The 19613-nt window shown below is 42.0% G+C and overlaps 1 protein-coding gene across 4 annotated transcripts in view; it reads right to left on the bottom strand.

The window, feature by feature from the left end:
* LOC136777571 (A disintegrin and metalloproteinase with thrombospondin motifs 9-like) overlaps nucleotides 1–19613 on the bottom strand; it is an 84142-nt gene that overhangs the window by 30723 nt on the left and 33806 nt on the right. For all 4 annotated transcript variants that reach the window (XM_066733980.1, XM_066733978.1, XM_066733982.1 and 1 more), the window contains exon 5: nucleotides 1867–2047. In XM_066733980.1, coding sequence (XP_066590077.1) covers nucleotides 1867–2047 — 181 coding nt within the window. The remainder of the gene's footprint in view (nucleotides 1–1866; nucleotides 2048–19613) is intronic.

Raw genomic sequence — 19613 nt, 5'->3', positions numbered from 1 at the left:
GCATAAAACACGAGTCAGACCCTTTTTAATTAATTCAACGCTCGATCAAAATCGCACGTTTTCTCTTATAGTTTCATAAATTGACTATAGAGCACCCTGAAGAGTCGATACTCTTCAAGATTCCATAGGACTAGGTCGAATCTCGTAAGAATTGCATACTTTGCGTTCGGAAGCAGAATTTTTTCTGGCAAACAGCTGCCGCGTGCGTTTCTTGCTCGAAGCTGAAGAAGGGCTGCGGTTCCCGCTCAAAATTCACGCGTGATTACAGGTTTATCGACTTAACAGGTTTACAGTGGCCCGCGGATGAATTCGGACAGCAGAATTGGTCTTTTGGCTCTTGGATGGATCCGCGTTGCTCCAAGTCGAATCGCGATCCTCCGCCCACGCAAATTTTGCTTTATCGCCGTGTCTCCGTTGAAATGCCGAAGACCCATCGATCGTGGTAAAAAATAACCTTGAAGACTGATTAAAAAATATTTTTAACGATTTTTTTCTTCAGTCGCTTTTTACTTCGTTACGATATTTCTCCGGCAATTTCCGGTAAAATTCTGCGGACTAAAGTTTTGCGTGGGTGGTTCCTCGACGCGAAAGAGGGGGAGGGAGAAGCTGGGATACGAATCTATAGACGATGGCCACATACACCGTCGCCAGGCTGTCTCACAGCAGCCTCCGATGAGTTTTACCAGGTACCCTTGAACCTGTTCCGTACAGGTGCTTCGCGGTCAAGTAAAATACTGATTGTGAAATAAAACCTCTCCAGCTCCTGTTCTCTTTGCTCATGGTTCAATCGCACTCTCTGGATTACTCTTTATATCTGCACTATTTGCCATAAATTCTACCATTAAATTTATAGTTATTACACAACTTTGTTACAATATATTTTGAAAGAAAAAATCCAGAATTTACAATCCACACCATAAAATTTATCTACTGGAATGCAATATTTGGTAGTTTTAAAAAAATGCTGTACTGGCAAAAATGACAAAGTTCACTAAAACTTATCTACCGGAATTTAACATTTGGTACTTAAAAAAAATGTTATACCACCATTGGCAAAATTGACAAATTCAAACACACACACACACAGCCACACAACTCCTATAACGATAAAATAATTTAAAAACCCGCGTTACTCGCGTCGAATAAAATTGACTTGCAAATAACTCGTTGCAGCCATTATACGCGCGTTGCTCTCGACAATAATCGAACGGGCAATATAATAAGGGAGAAAGGAGTGGTGGCAAAAGTTGGCGAGCACGCCGTCAATTATCGTTTCGATTATTAAACGTTATCGCGTGCCACGGAGGATTGCCTCCGACTTGGCTTATTTTTCCATATACTCGATATCAACGAATAAGCGATTTTCATACAACGTTCCAGGACCACGCGATTCCAGTCGAGAATAATCGTTAAAGGTGAAAAAAGGCCTTTCGCGCGCGTCTTAATTGAAACTTTTAAAGCCATCGAATCCATATTTACATATCTTATCTCACAAAATTAACCGGAGGAACGAGTTTACTATGTATAAAGCGTATCGCGAAAAATAGTGAGGAAAGATATATATATATATATATGGACAGTTGCTTTTATATTTCGAGTCTCGTACGAGATTAAACGCAGGAGGTTTACTCGTGCGCCGGTATAAATACCACGTAAAAAGAAATAATTTAATACTGGCAATGAAGTCATTGCACAGTTTCTTCTGATACTTTAAAAGCACATTTCACCGAGCATCAAGCTTAACGATTTTGATGGCTTTATAACGGTGTACGAGCCAAGTTATTCGGGACGTTGCTCGACTAATTGCTGGGACGTTCCCTTCGAGTACGAAAATCAAGAGGGGAGGGGTGTGCAGAAGAATCTTACCAATGACTCCGCAGTGGGTTTTTTCTTGCCTGTCAGTAACGTCGTTGCGAGGATCCAAGGATACGGAGATTATCCTGGAAATGGCGTGCTTCACCGTGGATCCTGGAGAGTCCTTGTCGTAGTACCAGTGCTCGGTGGGCTTAATGAAGTAGTTACCACTGGACGTTCTCATGTGGCCCGTCTGAAAGCCAAGAAAAAATGTCACGCACTCTCTTTGGTATGCTCGCGTGTTATTCCGTATCTGCCAAGGTGGATCTTGCTCCAGGTACTCTGATGCTATATATATATAGCTCGTAGGAGCTTCGATGCAGAATTATAAAATGTTAAAAAAGGTAAATTCGTAGAAAACCCGATGATGCACGAGGAATCTCGACGAGCCCCGATCGAAATCTTCGTGTCAATCTCGTTTTCTACAAATGCTTCCTATCGTTCGCTCTTTCATCAGCGATAAATCGCGCATTGTTAAGCTAAACTCTCGGGATTCGCCAGGAGATCATATATATATATATATATATATATATATATATATGCGTGTAGGGTCGATTGAAACGTTGCAAGAGAGCTGCATAATTTTGTCAATTGGAGCAGCGGACAATTTACGATCGGTAATTTATTAGGACGCTTCGAAGTTAGCGTTTAAACTTTCGATACTAATGCTCCAAAGTGCAATATATCAATTTCAGAAGGACCATAATTACACGCGAGTCTCAGCCCCAGCGATTTATCTTCGCATGCTTTGCTCGTGATATTTGCATTATCCGTTTCTGCAGGAGAGCCTATCTTGATTTCTAAGTGAATTCATTGTTCGTGCTTAGGAGAAGCCTCCCACGTGTAATATGTTTATACGAGACACGTTTGTTATAAGGTATTATATATTGTACGAATAAGTTGATACGAGTTATATATATATATAGTGTTGCTCGTACCGAGCAGCTGACTTTGCACACGCTCGAATTTTGTATCTAATTTTCTCACATTCTTCTCCACCCCCCCCCCCCCTCCCCCTTCTACGTTATATAAAGTCTTGCAGTATTCAAACGATATAGCTATATATATATATATATATATATATATATATATATTTATCAAGCGGATGCACCGTTCCCCATTAGAGGCCAAGTTTTGTTCCGTCGACCAGCTAGCTTCTCCACAGCTGGTCTTCTTTATCTAACGTTTGAAACGATCTATTGTTCACCGATATAGTCTCGAGGGTAATACACAAGCTTTCAACTGGCTCCGCGTCGCTACCAGAAGCCACAAAGGGCGAGCTTGTACTTTAATCATGCATTTTGCAGCTGCCACTGTTTATCTCAGGTGTTAAGCTTTCTATTTCACGCGCCGGAGAAATCCCCTTTCCCAATGGGACAGAGAAATTTTATTCGAGGCGCAGCTACTGCCTATTGTCCCTCGACTGTGCTCTTTGTGTGTACCGTGTTCGATGATATTTAAGGTGGCAGTCTTGTATCCGGAAAGTCGTTCCGATAGTGCTCGATCCAGTTTCATCGACACTTTTTTCGACTCTCGAGATTCAATGATATTTTAATGCAGAAATTTGTTCCAATAGAATTATTCTGTGCAGTTACGTACAATTATTTTTAGATACTCGAGATGTAATATCTTTTAATGCAGAAATTCATTAAAATAAAATTATTCTATGCATTTACATGCAGATATTTTAAGCACTCTATATGTTAATATTTTTTCATGCAGAAATTTGTCCCAAAAAAATTATTCCATCCAGTTGCATACAAATATAGTTTCCATCACTCGAGATGCAGTAAAATGAAAAATCGTCGGGCAATTTCAGTCTCGATTGGTTCGCAAGAAAGAAGGGATGGTTTCTCTCTCACAGCGAATCCATCGGTAATTTTATCCACGAGTTTGGCGAATTGTAGGTTCGACATCCGGCACGAATTATATTTATATACGCGTGTGTGCATGGTGCGCGTTGCACGAGCAGAATTGTCCCTGCCCGAGAGACAGCAGCGAACTTCCTAGATTCTCGTTCATCGTGGGACACGCAAGGTAGACGGGACAACGCGCGCGCGCCTCCGCTAAATATAAGTCGCCCACGTGCATTCCGCGCGAGGGCAAAGCCGTGCGAGCGCGAGGTACGAAATAAGGGTGTATCGGGTCAACGGTACACCCGCCGAATACAACGCTCCGATAACGTACTCGATGTGAAACCTCGTCTCGATAATCCTGCATCGCGAAATATCTCGAAGATCGATCGATAAGCCCAGGAGACGAACATCGATCGATATTTATATCCAGGATTTTATCGATCCTATTTGCATATTACAAACTCGTGGATCCTCTCGAGACTGTTTTGAAAAGAAAGAAAATTTTAATGGCAATTTTGTCGAAGAATCAATATAACATCTTATAGGAAAATGTGCACTGATTGGGTGAAACTGGATCATCGAGGTACTCCACACTTTAATATCGTGTTGGTGCACGAGTTGGATCGAGTTTATTCGGATCATCGATCGTCCTTGACTTTGCAATAACGTTATCAATTTCCATGTTATTTTTAATTTTGCATAATTACGTATAAAAATAATCGTTTCTCTCGAAGCACGAGTGTTTTATACATGAAAATAGTGCACGAAATAATAGTTGGCGATGAAAGGAATAATTTTCAAAGTCGAGGATCGACCGTATAAAATTCCTCGCTCGCACAGTTTGCAGGTTCAACGACAGAGTCAAAGCCCCCTCTCACCGATCACTCCCAGCGATATCAGGTGTGTATCTGTATTATCGTCGGCTCTTCCCATTGAAAACGCGTGTAATTACGCGGTTGTTCGTTCGAAGCTGCGAAAAGCGAAGGATCGATCGATCCGCTCTTAAAATCAATTTTACTCTCGCGTTATGAATAATCCTGTCGCTGATAGCGCGTAATACGAACGCGCGATGTCGAGCGACAATTTCGCGCTATCTGCTCCGATTTATGTTAATATTCCAATCGACATAGTCGCGCGTGCTCGCGTAACTGCGTCGATAAGCTTCGCGCTATCCGACGATGAAGATCAAGCCTAAAAATGTTTTTAGCAGCAAGATATCGACGATAACTCGCTTAAGCCGCTTATACTCGACGAGATTCGAGACGAGTCGTCGAGGAGAATAACACGCTAAGTATATATATATAGGAGGCGAAGAATGGGGCTTGACGAGAATTTGCTGAAAATCAAAGGAAAAGCCCGGACAAAGGCACGTGGATTACTGCCAAATATCAAAGGACGATCCTTTCGAATTATTTATGACGTTAGGAACGCGAGTTACTCGCCAAAGGAAATCTATGAACGAGCGGCGCGTTATGCTATATCCGCTCGAATTTCAATACAGAAAGGGCCGCTTGATTTTCTCGAGAGTCGCGTTCGATTTAGTCGCCCACGCACGTACACGGTTGCAATTCCGAGCCGAAACTCCGTTCCACCGCGTCCATTCAGCTCTTTCGCGGTTCTGGCCCGGGACCATGGAACGCGGATGTGTTTTTTAAATTTACCATTGTCCTATGCGAATAATAGGATGATAAAGTCGAAGGGGAAAGTTTTGGGAGGAAGTGGGTAGCAAAAGTGTCAAAATTTCAATTTATCGTCCCACGCGCGGGCGTTGCGAGATGGGAAGGTGCAGTACACACACACACACACAGAGGATCATGGGACTCGAAACTCGCAGAGAAAACAAAGCTACGGCGACGACTGTATCTTCTTCAGGGGTTCTTGTTGCATTCTGCATACGGTGCTCGGGGCATGGAGAAGGTGTAGGAGGGGGGTGGAGGGTGGAGAACCGGAGGTGTAGGTACCCGGAGCAGCAAGGAGTACCAGAGGAGTAGCACTGCACGGTGCGCACTCGGGTATATTGCTCCGTGAGCTCTCGCGAAGGACAACTCGGCCTTTCAACTGTCATTGCTGCCGTTTCTTCTACCGTTTGCAGATTACGACTCGCGTAAACTGCCTCCTCCAGTAACACCTCGCAGCCGGAGACTCCTGGCTCATTCAAAAGCCACTGGGAAAACTCCGTGATTCATCGAGCCCTGTCAAATCCCATTTCGCACAATCCGCTCGAGATGAGAGATTTATATACCTATACTTATGTATATATACATGTGCACGTGCGAACGCGGAACCTTTAAAATATTTCAACGTAACTCGAACGATATTACAGTATTTTTAGAGAACCCTCCTCTTGTTCCAATAACGCACCTTGTATTCCTGCTGCACCGGTATTTCAGCCACGTGTGTTTTCACAGTGACTAAAATCCATTCTCAAAGATCTCGCCAGATTCACCCACGAAATTTCCTCGATCCTCCCGAGGCTTTGTTCCACCTAGCGCAATTCTTACGACGCGAAGGTCGTGCCAGAAATAAAGATTGTGCAGCTTTTAAGAATAGATGAAGATTTGGTTCGTTTATACTCGTGGATATTGTACGAGATGAAGAGAGTTGTTTAAACGTTGCGTGGCTCATAGTTTTTGTTATAATCTTGGTTCGAATTTGTTTTTTGCATCGTTCATATTTTGTTATATATATATATATATCATTATGATAAATTAGAACGAATCTTTTATTTATAGCTTTTTACCTTTGATGCTGAAGAACCAAATGCTTATCAGTGTATGAGTATTATTTATCACTTTCATATATATATATATATATATATATATATACATCGTCCTTATCTCGCAGCTTTAAACGTTCGATACAAACCAGTAATTAAAACCTTAACAACGACTCCCTGAACAATATTTTAACCTGACTCGTTTCAACCAATTTTTCAAACTTTAATACAGCCATCTTTACAGCTCGATGCGTGATTACAAATAAAAAGCCACGCGCTGTTATTCTTACAGCCAACACTCGTTCCTCGTTCTCGTTGTTTAAACATTCTAGTCGAGTTACCATACTCCGTCTACATATTTATTTTTTCACTGGAGCGTAGCCACTCTGCTATTCCTAACCAAACGCAAAAATCTTTGAATTTTTGATCGAGGAATCACAGGATTTGGATCGAGGCACCAGTATGGCTCCTACGTGTGTTATTTTCACATTTCCACGGAGGAGCTTGCTCGTGGAGCGAGGAATTAGCGATTTTATCGGATTTTCATTTCGAAAAGCCGAGTTATTTTTAACCGAGCGAAACGTGCGAATCGAGCGTGGAGTCGAACGCTCGAATTTTAATCCAAGTGCGATACATGGTCTCTTCGTGGTGCAAAATTTTGTTTTGTGGTGAATAAACAATTTACTATATATATATATATATATATATATAAAATTGTTTTTTTGCATTTTTGATCAAGGCTGACGATTAATTTGTCAAAACTCTTTTCTCCTAATCGGAGTACACCCTGCCAAGTGACTCACTTCCCTTTCTCATAATAAATCAACTTGTATACCTGAGGTATCCTGCGAGTTTGCAGGATGCTGTTTAATTTAAGAGCCGAGCTTCGTTCCTGGAAGTTTTAAAATTCCAGAGTGACGTATTCGAAAGAAATTTCCAGTCATTCAGAGAAATCCAGGAGAGTCACGAGAGGGCGCGTCCGATCAAAGTTTCACTCTGGACCAATATGCATATTCATCTAACCATTTATTATACACTCCGGGGTCGGTAAACCACGATTAATTAAAAATCTGAATTTATTATACTTTTACTTATATCCGTGATGGAGAAATTACAAGAAAAATGACAAGCACGTGAATTGGGATAATTGTATTAAAAATATAAATAAACAAAATTTTAAATAGATGGTCCATCAGGTTTTCAAGATTATTCAGCATTTTTGCAGCTTCGTCGTAAAAATCCTACAGTTTGAAATAGTTTGGAAGAAAAGTATCCGAGTCTGTTGGCGAAATAAGATCTGGCTGGTTCTTACGTGTATTTTTCGCCACGATCAATTATTTTTCTTCGAGCGAGTGTTCCACCAGGCGATAGAGCGATCGTCTTTAATGAAAGTATTGCATAAGTGCGTAGGCGCCAGAGCAAACGATAAGCGGAGTAGCCTCGGTAAAAAAAAGAAAAGAGAAAGGGAGCGAAAGAAAGATAGAGACTAGCGTGTATATACTTGCGCGATAGTCCCGTATAAAGCACCGGCATACCCGATAACTTTGCATTTATTTAACATAAATTTCGCGCTTCGATTTTACGTACAATGACTGCTGCAGCCTTTTATGTGTGACTGGTAATCGTGAAATTCGAGGAACGGCGAGTGCCAACATTTTTAATATCGTACAATTCGTCCGAGGTGCGATCAGAGAGTTTCTGTACGTGGTTCGTACGTTTGGAAGAATCAGACAAAGTAGATTTGCACGTTCGAAGAATCTTCCTGAAAACTTCAGCAAGATTTCATTCTCAGCATTTGTTGACCCTGAAATACGAATGTTTTCCTATACAAAATTGGAATTTTCGGAAGAATCAGACTGCGAGATGGATGGTGCATTTGCGTGGGTGGCTGCTCTCGGTGGTAACTGTTAGGATATCCTGGACAGGCGAGAGCCGAGAAGATCCTAGCTGCATTTGCATTCCTGGCGCGCGCTGTGGCCGGGTTGCTCCATGGCACAAAGCCTGACTCGAGGGTTACCGAGAACTCTTGGCAAGAGCGCCGTTTTTCTTCGTCTACGCTCTCTTTCCATCTTCCCCCTTCTTCTCGCTCTATCCACTTTTTTTTCTCTCTCTCTCTCTCTCTCTCTCTGCCGCCCCTCCCCCTCCCTTTCACCATACCACAACCGCCCTCAACGCCGGTCACGACGCGCTCTTTTTGCCTTTTCGACCGACCAGCAACGTCGGACTCTGGCAATGACCTCGAAATCCACTGACGAGAGCGAACACATCGACCTTTCCGATCAGCCACCAGCTATGTACCCAATGCGCGCTAATCTCCTCATTTTCATCAACGCCTCGACTCCTCGATTTCCCACCCCCCCCCCCCCCCCCCTCCCTCTCCCCTTATTCTTCCGCGGTAGCGTGCTGTGATCTTTCTCGTGATATAATAATAATAAATATAAGTATAAAATACTAAAATTGCTTATATTCGAACGAAACTACATATATCGTTCTGCTGTTGGTTCTATAATTTGTATACATTAAGAGCGTGGAGAGAAAAGAGGGTGGGTTCGTTGACCTCTGGATGGATCCGTTCGCCAGCTATCCAGGTACAATAACAATCCGTTTGTTTGCATTGAGGGCGGTTTGCTGGATGTTTATAAAATTGCAGGAAAAATCCATGCGAGGCGAAAGTTTGCGTTTGTTTGCTCTCTGGTTTATAGTTTCCTGCGGAGGTTGCGCCGAAGAGTTGGAGGATCGTGATGGGAAAAAATTAGGGGAGGGGGGAGGATTGGTGAAGCACGGGGAGTTGCAACGGTGCATGGGACGATATATTGAGGGAACAGGGGGTAGGGGGGGGGGCTGTATATCATTGTTCAGGTTTGGTTGGGGTAAGTCTGCAAAAGGACATGGCCGATCGAAGGTGGGCCCGATTGGTCGCGCTGGGTCCTCTGACGATTCTCCTGGAAGTAAGTCAGAGGCTCTCTCGTGTGGTGCACGTTGCATTTTATGCGACATGCTTTATGCGTCCGATAGATAAAAAGGATCGAGCTACAATGGCGTTCATGGGTGGGCTACTGGCTGACTTCAAGGTCTCCGTTCCAAAAGGATCAAGGTCACGTGGAATCGCGTGGGTATCAGGACTCGACCCTGGAAATATTTCGTTCACCAGGAAAATCTCATCTCCCCCCTCCTCTTCTGCAAATTTCGTGCACCGTTGATCATTTTCCATACCTCTGGTTTCTTCAAGGTCAAACGCGTCGAGTTTGTACCAACGTTGCATTAAGAATAGATTCAATTAGTATGCCAGCGGTAGCCTGCTCCGCGAGAACCCACTCCCACCCAGAATATCGCGACTGAAATTTAACATAAATCTGCTTTCACGAATGGAGCTCAATGGTCTGTGTGGTATATCTCACCTTTGAACATTATTTATTCCAGGCAGATCCACCGCAGAGAATTGCTCGAAGCTCTCGTGTACGGGAAAAACATCTTCCATAATTATGTACGCTCGAATAAAAACACATTTCGTCTGCTCTTATCGCGAGGACGATGATGAAGAAGAAAAGATATTTCGTGAAATTTTCTATCGATATTCGGTGTTGCACGATTAACGGTTATCGGGAGATGGCGGAATTTCTAATGGACGCGAGTCGATTAATTCTGAATATTCGCGATATGAAAAACAATATATCAGTGTTGAATCTCGTCGTGTATCGGGAATTTCACGAGGAAACGATAAGAGACAAACTCGATTAATATTTTTGTCCGTATTCGACGTTAGGAATGATCGTGTTCGGAGGCAAACGAGTATCAAAATTCAATCGAGCTCGTACGTCGATTAATTTTGGATATTCGCGATACAAAAAACAGTATATCAGTGTTGAATCGTCGTGTATCGGGAATTTCACGGGAAAACCATAAGAGACAAACTCGATTAATATTTTTGTCCGTATTCGACGTTAGGAATGATCCGGTTCAGCGAGGTGAAAGAATATCAAAATTTAATCGAGCTCGCGCAGGAGGTTGTTAGAGTCTTTCAACATTTTGAATTTATCACTTTGTTGCAAAAAATGTTAGGCGTCTGGCAAAGCGTTTTGTATGCAAAGTTATCCGGTGAATTAAAGTCAGTTGTAGCCCAGGACCAGATGTTATCTTTATTTAGGCTCTGCTTAATATGCGGAGCGCGATACATCATAATAAAAGGTGACTGGATGTGTGCTATACACTTACGAGGGAAATATTAAAAGGGACAGTGACGAGCAACGGTAATTTCTCGCGAGAACGCCTTTGAATAAATTAATCTTAAATTTAGCCAAAATTCCGAATAATCCCTCCTATCGCGCAAACTCCCGGTTATTTTCTCTCCACTCCGTCATCGAGGCGAGCTCAGTTCGAATCATTTGCAAATTTTCCCAAAACGCCAGATTTCCCCTCGCAAATTTATCCTTCGCCTGCAACTACATCCGCGTAAACACCGTTACACAAAAACCTGATTCTTCAGGTTCGAGTTAGAAAAATATACTCGAAGAAAAATGTTGCAAAGCGTTGCAAAATAGAGCTTTCATTGATACCACTCGAAAATTCTATTTTCAACGTTTACACCAACGTGAATGGAAAAGTTGATAGAATTTCGAACGGTTTCCATCACTCCCCCCCCCCCCCCCCCCTTCTCATTATTTAACGAACACAGGCGTTGATTTAATAATAGCCACAAAAGTGTGAGAAAAATATACCGAAACACTGTTAAGCAGAAAATTTATTACAGTAAATCGACTAGACAAATTTTTAACAGGATTATCCATGATTAATCGTGCAGACTATATATATATATATATATATATATACTCCTCTCGAATCCACCATTCCACGAACCACAGCCTCGCTAAATCTATTAAGAACATGTTCGATCCGAACCGTCGGATTTGCGAGCTTCAACAGGGAATTCGTTAATTAGCACTTCTCGTAACGCACGAAAATAGCTCGTAGATGAGACATTCCGATACGCGTGGTTGAATAAATTGATCAGGGTAATTGACTCGAATTAAGAGATTAAAAAAAACATATATATATACAGAGTGAAGCGAGAGGATTAAGAACGAAGCCCCCCCCCCCCCCCCCCACCTCCCGAGGGGACGTACAAATCTGTAAAAGGTTAGAAAGCGGACAAAAATATATATTACGCGCGTTCGCGAGACGAGATGATTTAACGACTGCTAAACGAAGCTCTTTTTTCACGCCTGACCCAATTTTGCCAGACAGCGCTTTCCTCGCCGCGGTTATTGTTTCTTGACGCGCGTCTGCAACCGAGTTACGGAGAATACGCTGTACATATATTTATAGCCGCCTATGCTCGCTCGAGTTAATTAATCGGAGGACGTGCATACAGTCCGATTGCCGGTCGTCGTCACAGTTTCGTCGGGCTGACCGGAGTGTCGATCGCGATGCAACGCGATTTTTTTTGCCACTGGAGTATCCGAGTTCGGGTGGCGAAGTACAGTCTCGTGGAAAAAGAATTCCAATTAATTCCAGCTATTATATTAGAAATTTCTGTCAAGGTCGCCGGGTTCCTCGCGCGTTCCACCGGACTCGACTGGTCGTACCAGCTCGGGAACCGACCAGCCGCGGGAATTCACGTTTCTGGCCGGCGGCCAAATCCAAAAACCGCACGTTTTTCTCGCAGCCGGCATCTTTCAGGGGACAAAGTGGAAACTCGGTCTATAGATATGCTTCGAGAGCCCCCCTCGTATTTTTCTTCTCGACTCTGCAGCGTTTCCAGGAATTTACGGACGAGGTTCACGGTCAGGGCTGTTATTTATTTTCTTTCTCCCTTTGCCGATTCGCCGTGGACTCTTTTATTTGTATATTTTAGTCGTTTTTGTGGGTTTTATAGTGTTTTATCGATAATTCCAGTGTATCGTTATTTGTAATCGTTGGTTATAATTTTGTATTCCATATTCGAGCTGCAAGGATTTTTAGGTTGCATTTTGGAAACGTCTGATTGAACCGTTCTCGCACGGCCAAGGATCTTTTCCGTTTTTTAGAAGCACTCTTATATTCGAGAGAGAAAAAAAATATCATTCATTGATCCTTGGCTAAAAATATTACGAGAATCAGTGCCAAGAATTTCTAAATTTTATATATATATATATATATATATATATATATCAGATTTATTATTCCATTTGGAGTTCCGGCATTTAAAAAACATTGCTACTTGAATGAAATAGTTGGTCCATTTATATTTCGATACACGTGTAAATAAATAAGGAATTTTATCCATTGGTCCATGCTGTAAATAAAGTAAAGCATATATATATATATATATCGAATAAAGATCAATTCATTAATTCGTGTCGAACATCCATGAAAATCTTGGCACAGCTTCGGTCGAGTATAACAAGTTTTTACGTGTAATTAAAGTGGACGCACCATGCTGATCGCTCGAAGAACGATTTCATTGATCGAGTTAGATTCGGGACGACGATCCCTTCTCATTGGCTTATTAATAAGCGTGCCGGTATTCGTTTCACCGCTTGACTATATTCGCGTGGAGGAGCATGAATCATCCTCTGAAAATTTCCCTTTCGAGTCTGGGCCCTTGATCGTGGCTGAGGTCAATTAGATCCCCGATGCGCTCAGCATGTATTTACGATTTCAGGTGTAACGTTGCTCGCCTCCTCCAATTATTACATTATTTACCTCGCGAGTCTCAAAGATTTCATTAATCGATTTAGATTCTGGACGACGATCTCTTCCCATTGGCTTGTTAATAAGCGTGTCGGTATATATTCGCGTGAAGGAGAATGAATCATCCTCTGAAAATTTCCCTTTCGAGTCTGGGCCCTTGATCGTGGCTGAGGTCAATTAGATCCCCGATGCGCTCAGCATGTATTTACGATTTCAGGTGTAACGTTGCTCGCCTCCTCCAATTATTACACTACTTACCTCGCGGGTCTCCATATTTCCCCTGGCCATTATCGTTCCGCAAAAATTACACTCGCGAGCTGTATGGTAAACTGTAGCAATAACTGCCGTGATTTTATTTCCAAAGTTTATAACGTGGAATTTATCGCATTTCTTGGCAGTTGGCGACAAGGATCTTAAATTCGACTCTCGTATATATAATCTTCTTCACGGGAGAACCTTTTATGCTGCTATTTTAGTCGGGCCACTTGACCAGCTCCGTGAAATCTTATACAGAGACGTGGTATATTCAACTTCCTCGTTCGACCATCCTCCATTTTCAGTTTCTTCCTAAAACTTCTCTGTTATGCACTTTCTATATCGTTTTCCTACCATCGTTTGTGCATAAAACTTGAAGTATTCCGAGATTCGTATACGGAAAGTTTAAAATTCGTTCGAATATTTTCCTCAGCTTCCTTTGCAATTTTAAATCTTTCGTGAGATTTTAGCGAAGAATAATTTTGCGGATGAAACGACGTGTATAAAAATCAGGGAAATTTTAATATTTTCAATTTATCCGTACAGCAACCTTGTCGAAGGTTCGTATCTTCGAAAGAAAATAATTTAAACTCGCAGCATTTATCAAGCAGAAGAAATTGATTTTTATGTACTGTATCGATACATGTAAGAGAGAAAAGGGGGAGGGGGGGGGGGGGGGTAGGCAAAACTTGATTTATACAAGACTGATGCGTATCTAATTTACCACATAGACCACACGAGCAGAAAAAACAAATAAAATTAGAAGCCTAGACAACTCGCCTACTCAATTGCCCTCGAGTACTCGTTCGACCTCATCGCGGCACAGTTTTTGCGTCGAGACTCGCCCCGTCTAAGCACGCACGACCTCGCCTCGGCAACTCTCTTCAAGAACGAAAACTCTCCGACGTGCGCAAAAATCCACCATGAAGCGAGCCTCTAATTTATCGATTTTCAATTAACCCCAGCGCGCAACTTTTCTACGGATGCCACGAGCTCATCGATGCTCCATGAAAATTCCTAAATTACCATCCAAAAACTTCCTCCAAATTCCCCAAATACTCCAACAAATGTCTCCTTATAATTAAAAAACCAAAAAATTGTGCAACAAAATTAATTATTAATCGAAGTCTTCAATTTTATTATCAGCTCTATCCTTACGTTCAGCGATACCATTCCCAGCAGTGGATATAGTCTTGGTTATTTTTCCATGCAAACGAGCATCGACGTTCGGTTTCTTGGCACAGACTATGCGCAAAGTCGGTATAGTCGCCTGCTTCTAACAGGCATTTTCACTTTCTACACCTTTTTATCGGCGGAAAGATAATTATTCAACTATCTCGGCGGCGCGTGATAAAGCACGACGGACGGGAATAAAAAAAAAGGCAGCAGGCTTTACTGAATTTCATTGAAAAGCGTGCATATAGCAATTATACGAGTGAGCGACCAGATAACACCGAGCGCCCCAGCGCGTATCCATAGAAAAACCCGACGATTCCTGTGCGAATCACGTTGGAACGATTACTCAACGCGCGCGCTACCGATCGCTGTGTCGCTCCACTGGGATATTCCAGTAATTATTCAGTGCATTTGACAGTTTAAATAATGAAACGGCAGATAAACCGCAAGGAGAACGGTAGCGTTTCTGCGAGGAATTATCATAAACACCACGCGTATCGATCAATCTTGCGTACTTTCATATTTCCGTTTCAGACATTTTTCTCTCGAAACGCGATTAATCAAATATTGGTTTCTCGGGGGAATAGTATCGGTGGTGCGATTTGTAAATATTTGAAGAGGTATTTTGTGCTTTGGTACGAGTTTAACTTAGCGCGTCTACTGGTGGGAAATTTTTGTATCGTTCTCTGAGAATTTTCTTCTGGTACCTGATTGTTCTGGTACCACTGAGCTGGGTTATTACGATAAATTAAATTGATACTCTTTTCTATAGCTCTCTGAGAATTTTCTTTTGGTGCCACTGAACGAGTTACGACGATAAATGAAATCGAAAAATTTATATATTCTAATGAGAATTTTCTTTTGACACAACTGAGCGAGTTACGACGATAAATGCATTCGAAAAATTTGTACAGTCTAATGAGAATTTTCTTTTGGTACAACTTTGACCGATCCTCTGAGAATTTTCTTTTGACACAACTGAACGAGTTACGACGATAAATGAAATCGAAACGGACGTCGGGTTCTCGGATGTTGACGGGCCACGGAAAGTTTGTTTAACGCGAAGTCACGGATCGACGAATCGCGATGCGATCATCGACCACGCGTACTCAACGGGATGGTACGTGATTTTGATGAGTCGATCGCGATAAAGCCGCGTACAGCGATAAATCCAGAGGTGTCTTCTTTTCGCATGCGGGACGAGCAGTGAATTTCACTGATACACCGCGTCTGAGTAGATTCAATGTCCCTCGGAAATTGAACCCATTGTTCCCCATTAGCCTCGGTTTAACAAAAGCCTGTGCATCTCGAGTTTAGCGAGGAATAAGCCTGCTGGAGCATTCGCGAAAATTATACGACCCTCTCCGACGATATAAATGTTTATCGACAGTCACAATTGTCGATAAACAGTTTAGCCACGCGTCGAGTGGCTTGATTAACGCGTCAATAATACAGCGAAAGAGATGTTTATTAATTAAAGCCGTGGGTGGCCGAGCACAAACTCGTCTACCACGATTAATTTCTTGCTGGATCGTGATATTTCTTTCAGTGGAGAAGCTCGATCAAAAATGAGTTGCAAAAATTCTTATATTCCTTCGATAACGAAAATAAAATTGAATAATCGTGGAGGTACATAATTGATAAGAGAGATAATTTGACACAAATTTAAAGAGCAATTATTAATAATTGATCCAATACATATTCCACACATAAAAAACGAGACCAATGACACCATCAAAAATAACTTTCAAAAATTCTTATATTCCTCCAACAAAAAAATCAAATAATCGTGAAGGTACATAATTGAAAAGAGATAATTTGACACAAATTTAAAGAGCAATTATTAATAATTGATCCAATACATATTCCACACATAAAAAACGAGACCAATGACACCATCAAAAATAACTTTCAAAAATTCTTATATTCCTCCAACAAAAAAATCAAATAATCGTGAAGGTACATAATTGAGAAGAGATAATTGGACACAAATGTAAAGAGTAATTATCGATAATTTATCCAATACGTTCCACACGTATACAAAGCGAGGCCAATAAAAGAAGCGAATGGGTGTACGTTAACGTTCGTCATAAATGCCTACTGGCCAAAAACTAATGCGGCCGCGGAGAATTCACAGCGTGACCGTGTTTACCCGCCATAAAACGTGTGGGGGTCTCGCGTGCGCGGACCTCCCCTGCTCGGAAAAACCTGTTCCCGGCACATCTACAACGAGTTAATAAAGCGAAATCCAGTTTCGTCTCGCGATCCTCCGTCGATTCGATGATTCCTCCGATAATAAATCTATAATCACTCTCCCCTTCCCCCCCCCCCCCCCTCTTAACCCGCAACAACCATCGGTTTTGAACCCGTTAGCCGACCACGCGCGTCAACCTCTTCTACTTAAACTCACTTACGCACACCACGACGAATCTCGTTATAGAACCGTTTGTCCTTTGCGAGTCGAAACGATGCGTCGTACCTTCGAAGTTTCGACCTTGAAGACCCATTGGAAAATTAACGAAGCCACGAGGAGCGGGGCTAATTAACGCTTATTAAATTCTCCCACGCTTATCTATAAATCGTGGCGTTAGATTTCACGACGGTGGCAGCGAGATGGTGTATCGTGGTGGAATGATGCCCGATGACGTCACGACTCTCCAAAGCAAAAAGTACATCCTAGCAAGAAGCTCGTCCGGTATTACGAGTCGAACATCCTCGCTTGGTTTCTTTGTGCCCCTGTGCTATATCCGTATAGTGTATAATTAAGTTTGCGAGAGTAAAATATTGCAATCTTTGAAATTTCTTAGTTATACATATATATATATATATATATGTCTATACGGGCACGCGTGGCAGGATTAATGGACGAATAATGGTCGATAATCGTTTATTGGTCCCGTTTTCTCGAACGCGACCTTGGTAAAAGGAAGAATATAATAATAAAGCGATATTCTTGCACGATTGCACTAATCTTTATAGCTTTATTAAATCCCTTTTATTGTTTTTTTGCTACTTGGATATACTTTACGATTTATATATATATATATATATATATATATATATGTATATAGCTGCGTGGAAAAAGGGTTCAGCTATGCAAATCGACGGATAAGATTCTCTTATCGAGGCCGATGCCAGCGAGGTGCAAGATAAAAATTAAAAGTACAGCACGTGGGAGCAAAATTTATAGATAAAATAGGAAAATGGTGTACGGACGTTGCAAAAGGGAAAAAGAGTAGAATATGGCGCTTTTGCGAGAGCAGCGCAAATTAGAAATCGTCCGGACGATGTTCGGTCGTTATCGGGGGATCCTGTACACGGATCAGCGCGAATTCAACCGGTGGAAAAAGCTGGATTCACGTGGGATCGCGCTGTGTAAATACACGGGGTATCCGAGTATGGAGACCAATGAGATTCGATTAGAAGTGGACACCGATCTCGAGAGAGAAAGAGAGAGAGAGAGAGATAGGAGTGACAAAGTAAGCTGGTCCCCCACCCATTCGAGACATAATTACCATCCACTCCGGTATTCGAGATGTTAATTGAGGCGTTTCCTGCTCGACATAAATTCACCGGGCTAATTAGGATCCACCGGGCCAATTAGCAGAGTGACGAGGAGATTTTGTGGATTTCTGGAAATACCGGAAGCTGATGACCAGTCGCTTCACTTTTATATTCGGTACCAAAGAAATTTTGGTTTAAATCGAGTATTCCTGATGGTACTATATTAACAATTGGTTTACGAATATTATTCGGTGCTTCGAGAAAGGGTTTTTGAATCGTGTACTTCAGGAAACACCGGAAGCTCATGACCAGTCGCTTCACTTTTATATTCTATGTACGAGAGAAATTTTCGTTTAAATCGAGCTGTATTCCTGGTGGCATACGATATTATAAGTTGATTTATGAAATGTGATTTGACGTTTCCAGAAAGGGATTCTTGGAAAGGGTTGGATATTGGATCGTTTGATCGTATTGAAGGCTGACATTTTGTATAGTGATTTTTTTTATAAGGCGTGTGGGAGAGATCGTAAAGTTGGTAGACGAGGGTCCGTATAGGAGGAGGAGGGGGGGGGGGTGTATATAGGGAAAAGGAAGGAAGAAGACTCTCCCGCGCGGGCTGCTGGGGGGGGGGGGGAGCTGCGAGAGGGTAGAGGGTCTTGGATGCACGTGGCTGCACGGATCAAAGACCGGGACCTTAACCTCGCACTCTTTTTCGGCCGCGAGTATCTCACATTCTGGCGCGCCTCCCAATTCAATTATTCGCTATCTGCCATGTATTTTTAGATCCAGATCTAATTCGTTGCGTCAATCACCCATGACGAGCTTGGATCTCTGCGTTAAATATTAATTTCTAAACCGTTTAATTAATATCGAGTTTAACCCGAAACTTTAATTTTATTTGATTTTAGTTTGTACATGTGTTTAGAAAATGAATAAGACTTGTTATTATTGTGAAATTAATTATATGGCAATATTTTGGAAAATGAGGAAAGAACGCTGAGGGAAAATTCAGAATTTTCGTTCATATAATTCCTACATCTGCTGAACGTTTTCGTTAGCTCGTGCTGCGTTTGGAATCCATACTGGATACGCGATACTTGCTTTAGCGCAGAGAAAATCTAATTTTGCGAAAGTGGGTTAAGAAAGTGGGAAGCTCGTCCGAGAGTACCCAAATCCGTCATCGGGGTACTAATATTTCAGCCACGGAATTGTCCACCATGCTGAAATTACAGCGTCGTAATTCCATCAGTTCCCGATTGAAAATAACTATTATGCAACCTGGGTGGATCTTAATTCACTCTGGTAAAAGTCGAATATATGGCTGAACATGGGGAAAATCTGATAAATGGCTCGAGTATCTGGAATAGAATCAGCGGAGCCATGCAATCAGGAAAAGTAGAAAAACTTATAACTCTGGAAACGTGACGGGGCAAGGAATCAGTGATAAAAGCTGAGAAATCGTCCGAGGAAGCAGAGAATTCCTGGCGAGAATAATATTTACGAGAATCGTGGTTGAAATAATTAAACCGAGTGTTTTTCTGAAACTTTGATTCTTCCTATATGATAACAATCATAATAAAGCA

This window comes from Prorops nasuta, unplaced genomic scaffold (assembly GCF_024137725.1).
Source record: "Prorops nasuta isolate Cenicafe-Biocafe unplaced genomic scaffold, Cenicafe_Pnas_1.2 PNAS00011, whole genome shotgun sequence".
Taxonomy (NCBI): domain Eukaryota; kingdom Metazoa; phylum Arthropoda; class Insecta; order Hymenoptera; family Bethylidae; genus Prorops; species Prorops nasuta.
This window is presented reverse-complemented; position numbering and strand designations above follow the sequence as displayed.